Source organism: Lipotes vexillifer, unplaced genomic scaffold (genome assembly GCF_000442215.2).
Source record: "Lipotes vexillifer unplaced genomic scaffold, Lipotes_vexillifer_v1.1 scaffold102, whole genome shotgun sequence".
Classification (NCBI taxonomy): Eukaryota; Metazoa; Chordata; class Mammalia; order Artiodactyla; family Lipotidae; genus Lipotes; species Lipotes vexillifer.
The window spans coordinates 3542176-3550044 of record NW_006786541.1 but is presented as its reverse complement, the minus strand read 5'-3'; the positions used below and the strand labels follow the sequence as shown (position 1 = coordinate 3550044).

Genomic DNA, 7869 nt, shown 5'->3' with positions numbered 1-7869 from the left:
GGGCCCGTGAGCCATGACCACTGAGCCTGCGCGTCCGGAGCCTGTGCTCCGCAACGGGAGAGGCCGCAACAGTGAGAGGCCAGTGTACCGAAAAAAAAAAAAAAAAAAAAAAAGGAATTCCAGAAGGAGACAAAGAAACAGAGGGAAAAGAAAAAACAATAATTACATAGAAGAAGAAAATTTACCCAAGTTGAAAATAAATCTGAGACTACAGTTTGAAGTGTTCAATGAGTTCTAGGTAGAATCGAATTTTTTTTAAAAAATCCACAATTAGGTACATTCTGATAAAAATCCTGAACTCTAAAGATGGAAAACAAGCATCTAGGCATAAGGAGCCAAGGTGCTTTCAGAGGAAAAAGCATCAGACTTCCTGTCAGCTTCAAAGTTCACTGGGAGAGAAGGCCTTTAGGTCAAGAATTTCATACCCTTTCAGTTTATCACCCACCCTTCAGAGCGAGGGAGGAAGATATTAGACACGGCAGGGATCCAGAGAGTCTTTCATCCAAGTTCCTGGTCTGAGGAAAATGCCAGAGGAAGGACTCTAACCAACACACAGTGACTATGCACAGAGACCCTAAGACAGGGGGAAATGAAAAGGAGAAGCACAAAGGTAATTGGTGATCCTTAGAAAACGACCTGTCATTTCATGTAAATGGATATAGATAAATGCCTGGGACTGGGTAACAGAGTGCTAAAAAAAGAAGAAAAAAAAGATAATTGAAAAAGAAGGGCCATTCTACAAGCAAAACTCTAATTGTATCCCAACTAGAAGTATTGAGTTATTTTAGCAACCCTAGTTGGTGTGGGGGAAAAGCAAGAGGGGGAGAAAAGTAAAAATCCTTCCACATAAATCATCTGGGGTTGAAGGATGAAGGAGGGTGGGTGTGAATGTGCTAAATAAGTGTCTCTTGTGGAGGAGAGAGGTGCTGTGCAGGGACAGAGCCTGGAGTAGGTGCGTACATGGTTATAAATGTTGGGAAAGGGGAGGTAGCCATTCATGGACTAGCAATGGCCAGAACATTCCCCAGTTAACAAGGGGAGAAAAGGCAATGAACGGTAACCTGATTAAACCAGTCAAAATAGGGAAAAGGAGAAGGGAAACAACAACAAAAAGCACCGTAAATTGTAAATCTAAAGTGAGATTTAACAACAGCGTCCTACTGTGTAGCACAGGGAACTATATTCAGTATTCTGTAACAAACCATAATGGGAAAGAATATGAAAAGGAATATATATCTCTCTATATAAAGAATCTATCTATCTGTCTATAGATACATATATAGATATGTATAATGTATAGCTGAGTCACTTTGCTGCACAGAAGAAATTAACACAACATTGTAAATCAACAATACTTCAATAAAATTTAAAAAAAAGAAAGTGAGATGGAAGGACGAATGAAAATATAAGGCAGCACAATGTCATGATTGAGAGCACAGTCTGTGGAGCCAAGCTCCTGGTGCAAATCCCAGCTCCCTCAGGCATTGCCTGTGGCTTTGGGCAAGTTACTTGACCACGTAGACATTTCACCACCTGTGAAATGGGGATAATAATAGTCCCTCCTTCATAGCGTTTTGTGAGAATTAAACCAGTTATCATACCTGTAGCACTTAGAACAGTGTCTGGTGTATAGTTAGACCAAGCAGATATTTGCTTTATTATTTATAAAGTATAGTATCAATGTTAATAGTAGGTAAGATGAAACTTAATATTACAAGCACTAAATCAGATAAAAAAGGTTATTATATAATGGTTTTGGCCACTTTGATCATAAATCTGTATGTCCAAATAAAATGGCAGCTAAATATGTAAAGTAAGCAGCATTAAAAATGTAAGGAGACCTTGATGAAAGTATCTTACAGTGTAAGAATTCATAACACCTCTTTCATAGTTGGAGTGATCTAGTAGACAAAAATAAATAAATAAGTCAGCAAACTCAATCTAATATGCAATATTGAACCTTTTGTTCCTTGAATAGTTTTTTGCATGAAACTTTTGAGAAATCAGTCATGTGCCACAAAGCAAACCACAATACATTCAAAAAATTAGATATATTACAGATCATATTTTTGATCATAAGCCAGTACAATTAGAAATAAATAGTAAAAATGATAGAAAAAAAAAACTCCTTGAAAATGAAGAAATACAATTCTAAGTAATCTTTAGATACCTAGATATCCTTAGACCAAAGAGGAGTTCAGAACTGAAATTAAAACAATAAAAAAGAAAACACTTCACACACAACCCGTGGACACAGAAAATACTGTACTAAAATGAAAATGTCGGGGCTTCCCTGGTGGCGCAGTGGTTGAGAGTCCGCCTGCCGATGCAGGGGACACGGGTTCGTGCCCCGGTCCGGGAAGGTCTCACATGCCGCGGAGTGGCGGGGCCGGTGAGCCATGGCTGCTGAGCCTGCGCGTCCGGAGCCTGTGCTCCGCAACGGAAGAGGCCGCAACAGTGAGAGGCCTGCGTACCGCAAAAAAGAAAATGTCTTCAATATTAAGGAAGAAATAGTTAAAGGAACTTGGTACTCATCTTTTAAAATAACAACAACAAAAAACAAAACAAAGAAAGCAAAAGAGAATAGATACTCAGGTTGACATCAGGCAAATCGGAAATTTTTAAAAAAATGGCTGAAAGGGAAACGATACGAGAAATCAAGAGCTTTCTCTTTGAAAAGAAGGAGGGACTTCCCTGGTGGCGCAGTGGTTAAGAATCCACCTGCCAGTGCACGGGACATGGGTTCAAGCCCTGGGCTGGGACGATCCCACATGCTGTGGAGCAACTAAGCCTGTGCACCACAACTATTGAGCCTGTGTGCCACAACTACTGAAGCCCACGCACCTAGAGCCTGTGCTCCGCAACAAGAGAAGCCACCACACTGTTGGTGAGAAGCAACCACACAGTGGCCTGGGTACTACAACGAAGAGTAGCCCCTGCTCACTGCCACTAGAGAAAGCCTGTGAGCAGCAACGAAGACCCAATGCGGCCAAATAAATAAATAAATAAATTTATTAAAAAAAAAAAAAAAGGAGAGTGTGGTAATGGGGTGGGGGGAGCGTGGAGGACAGAATACAGGGAGAGGAGGAGGGAGGGGGAAAGGAGGCACTGAGCAAAAGGATGAGGAAATGTTCAAAGAAACATCTGATGCAAACTTTTGCTTTTGAGGGGTCTCCTGTAACCTAGGACTTGGGTTTTCATATCTGTCTGTCTGTCCTTAGTGCTTCTGTCTCAGATTCTTTGCTAGTTTGGCAGACAGCATTGCAGCGTGGTTATGAGCTTGGATTCTCGAGCCAGGCTGCCTGGGTCAGTCCCAGCCAGCCACTTGCTCCCCAGGTGATGTTGGGTGTATCAGTTCAGCTGTTGGTGCCTCACTTCCTGGTCTGTAGCACAGGTCTCCTGAGAGTACCTCCCTCACAGGGCGCTCTGTGGATTTGTGCATGTCAGCGTGTATCGCAGCTCTGGGCTCCTCCCAGGACATGGTCAATAAACACTACGGATGCCCTCTTCATCTCCATCATTCCTTTGCAGATTTCCCAGGATGGATGCTCTGCGAGTTCATGCTTTTGTGTTGGGTCATTCCATCTTCCAGTAGTTCTGCTTTCATTTAATGTCTTTTCTCTGAGACACATTCTACCATTCCAGTACTGTATAAATGTTGTTATGAATAGGTACTAGAAAGAATCATTAGCATTTGCTGTGTTTACCATGTACTAGGCATTGTGCTAAGTGCTTTGTATGTATTATCTTATGTAATGTTCCCATAAAGTGGCCTTAAGAGTATAATCACCATTACTATCAACAGATGAGGAAAAGGAAGCTCAGAAAACTTTAGACACTTTCCCAGGATCACACAGCTGGAGGGACTGGAATTTGGACCTCTTTGTCTGATGCCCCTCTTCCCCCCCTTTTTCTTGATTTATTATTTCCCAGATTTAGGGATCATTCACCTAAAACAATAACTATTTAAAAGCACCCTGGAGCAGGGTAAGACCTCTGAACTGTGCTCCACGAGTCCAGGCTTCTAGTCTCAGCTTTGCCTCTTCCTGCAGCAGGACCTCCATCAAGTCACCTGACATCTGAGTCTCAGTGTTTTTACTGGTAAATGCAGGGCCTTGGTCCAAGTGTCATCTCTGAGGTCTCTCTTCTAGGCCCCTGGTTCTCCATGTATAGCAGGTGACTATTACAAAGGAGCCTCTTCTGAAAGGAGTTGAACATTCTTGTTTTTGCCAAAAGCGTAAAGTGCTTCTGTGGCAGCATGTGAATTCCCAGATGACTCTGTTAGTGTTTTTGTGTGTTGCTCAGGTACTCCAGGAGCAGATACGCGCCCGGGACAACATTAGCTATGGAACAAATTCTGCCTTAAAGACTCTGGAGATGCGGCAACTCTCCGGCCTGGGAGATCTCCGGGGACGAGTGGCCAGGTAGGTGGTCAGATGTTTGCACCTCTATGTATCAGGAGCGAGTTTTCATCAACTCCATTTTAGTGGGGAATATATTCATGGAGCCCCAAAGCAAATCCTTTGCTGCTTCTAGTGCATCCTCTCCTTTGCGCATAAAATGTAGCAGTGGCAGTTAGACCTTGTTTTGAGCAGCCCTGATTTCTTGTGCTTCTGTAGTTGGAGCTGTGTGTGCAGGAGTCGATGAGGGGAGGGCTCAGTTGACCTGAGTAATTTGCTAGGTTAATGTTATGTTTACTGAGCCCAATAATACACAGTTGGGACGTATAGTTTGTGTGTCTTTTTACAATTCACTTTTCTTGTCATTCATTTTTATTTTATTTTCTGAAAGTATTGGTCCATGGTAGATTGTACATTTGAAAAAGAGATCTTTCCCCTCAGGTAGGAGGAAGAGTGCTGTTCTAGGCACTCACTACTGAAAGGGTGCCCCATGGACCAGTAGCGTCCCTGTCACCTGGGAGCTTGCTGGAGGTGCACAATCTCTAAAGCATTTGCAGGCCTCTTCTGCCCTCTCTTGCTGTTAAGGGTCAAGCAGGAGTGTACACAGGAGCTGTGGAGATAATATGGGGTTCAAATCATCCTCAGGCGAGAATGAAAGTGGCCTGCAAAGGGTGGGAGGGGGAAAAGGGGACCCACAGGATCCAAGGCCTCTTTGGGATGTTAGGGGGTATTTGTGCAGACCACACATGAAGGGCCCTGAATATGTGGCCTGTGTGTTTGGGTCCCACTGGATGAACATCTGTCTCACAGCACAGGGCTCCTGGTTCTACTCTTGTGTGATTTTCTGTCCTCAGCTGGGTGAACTCCAGTCTCAGTATGGCCCTTGGTGAGAGATACCCCGTTGACCCCCTTACCTCTCTCTACCCTCGCACTGTACCTTTCAGCAGTAATCCACTGCTTGCTGGTCCCTGAATGGGCCATGCTCTCCTATACCTGTGCCTTTGCACATGCTGTTCTTGTACCTAGCATGCCTTTTCCCTTTCTTTTCTAACTTCTAGTCAGCCTTTAAAATTCAGCCTCCTCCAGGAAGTCTTCCCAGGTACCCCACTCTCTGTTCTATTGAGTCTCTCTGTTGTCTTGGGGTGGAGTACCGCATCTTTTATTTTTGTACCTTCAGTGCATAGAACAGTCTCTGGAAAACAGTAGGTACTCAATAAATGTTTGTTTGGATGAATTAATGATTTGGAAAATCACTGTAACTGGACTGAAAAAACTTGAATCTTTTCTGTGGCGATCAGCTGAAAAGAAACCCCAGCTCTGTTACACCTCTCAGAACTGTGAGGAGTTGAGGAGCTTCAGAGCTACAAGGCAGAGTAAGAACTTCGGGAGAACTTTGGAAATTTTCCTAGTCACTTGAGTTGCAGATGAAGATTAAGCGAGGCGATATATGTAAGAGGCTTAGTGTGTGCATGGGATGGAGTGAATATAGAGCAAATGGGACCTATTATTTTCTCAGGAGCAGCTGCAGTGAAATTATCCTCATAATACTGGTTCTAATTACAAAATTTTGAAATACTTTCAGGAATTTTACATTTTTCTTCTGCAGTTTCTTACTAGCTTCTCTACCCAGGAGGTTCTTTCTCTGTAAACAAATGCTTTTACTCCGAAACAATTAAAAAAAAACATGTTGGAAGCACCACATATTTTTGCTTTGTCTTGTGGCTATATTCATCTTTTTCCTGGAACGCTAATGAGACTTTGTTGAAACAAACTCATGTGAAATAAAAATTCCTTGGCAAAGTTTTGGTTTTCTTGCATTAATTATATCATGGTGTTGAAAGGGTATGAACTTTTACAGTGATAGTCTTTAATTACTAGGCTGCAATATCATTTCAGGTTTTATCTTAGAGTGTTCATGGATCCATTGGTGAAGTAATTGATCGGAAACAGGTCCTGATTCCTCCGTGGAGATCCAGCTGGAAAGGGCAAAGGCAAATTGTCTGTGGAGGTGGCAGACACCCCTACCCCACTAAGCAGAACACACACTAAACAGGGCTGTCTCAGAGAGTTTCCTACCCCTCCCTAACGCAGAGCTCAGAGTTTAGCTTTCCTGTTCCTAACGAGACATTTGGTCCATTATTTGGCTTATCATCTTCATTTGTCCAAGACTCAGTGGCTTCATCCACTTTCCTCTATGAGGTCTGTTTGGATGGTGTCAGAGCCTTAGAGGAGAAATACCTGTGTACTGAGGCAGGTGTGCAAGTTCCCTCAGGGTAAGCAAGTCCCGGTGTAAAGAAAAAAATAGATAAATTGGATATCATCAAGTTAAAATTTTTTGGCCATTATAAATAATGCTGTTTTGAACATTCACGTACAAGTTTGTATGGTCATATGTTTTCATTTCTCTTGGATGTGTATACCTAGGAGTATAGTTGTTGAGTAATATGGTAACTCTGTAGTTTACTCTTTGAGGAACAGAACGGCCAGACTGTTTTCCAAAGTGGCTGCACCATTTTATGTTGCCGGCAGCAGCGTATGAGGCTCTGGTTTCTACACATCCTCTTCCACACGTGTTATATGTCTTTTTGATTATAGCCAAGCTAGTGAGTGTGAAGTGGCATCTTACTGTGGTTTTGATTTGCATTTCCCTAATAACTAAAGGTGGTGAACATCATTTAATGTACTTGTTGGTCATCTGTATATTTTCTTTGGAGAGCTGTTTATTCAGATCCTTTGCCCTTTCTCAAATTGAGGGTTTTTTTTAAAATTATTGAGTTGTAGTAGTTCTTTATATAGTCTAGATACAATCCTCTTGTCAGATATCTGATTTGAAAAAAATTTCCCCCATTCTAAGGGTTTTCTTTTTATGTTCTTGATTGGGTCTGCTTGGTTCTTTAAAAAAAAAAAAAAAATTCTGTCTCTTTATTGGTATTCTGTGCTTGATGAGACATTGTCATTATCTCTTCCTTTACTTTTTTTTTTTTTTTTTTTTTTTTGCGGTACGCGGGCCTCTCACTGCTGTGGCCTCTCCCGTCGCGGAGCACAGGCTCTGGATGCACAGGCTCAGCGGCCATGGCTCACGGGCCTAGCCGCTCTGTGGCATGTGGGATCCTCCCGGACCGGGGCACGAACCCACGTCCCCTGCATCGGCAGGCGGACTCAACCACTGCGCCACCAGGGAATCCCCTCTTCCTTTAATTTTTAAAGCAAGTTTCCTTTATTTCTTTAATCATCTATATTTATAATGGCTGCCTTGAAGTTTTTGTCTTTTAAATTTGACCTCTGTGTTCTCTCACAGGCAGTTTCTTTTGCCTGCTTTTTCCCCTATGTTTATTTCACATTTTCCTGTTTCTTTGTATGTCTTACAACTTTTGTTAAAAACTGGATGTTTGAGGGCTTCCCTGGTGGCGCAGTGGTTGAGAGTCCGCCTGCCGATGCAGGGGACACAGGTTCGTGCCCCGGTCCGGGA

General features: G+C 42.7%; 1 protein-coding gene across 1 annotated transcript in view; it reads left to right on the top strand.

The window, feature by feature from the left end:
- FAM81A (family with sequence similarity 81 member A) overlaps nt 1–7869 on the top strand; it is an 82293-nt gene that overhangs the window by 43851 nt on the left and 30573 nt on the right. Inside the window, exon 4 of the mRNA XM_007458889.1 lies at nt 4306–4424. Within this exon, the coding sequence (XP_007458951.1) occupies nt 4306–4424 (119 nt within the window). The remainder of the gene's footprint in view (nt 1–4305; nt 4425–7869) is intronic.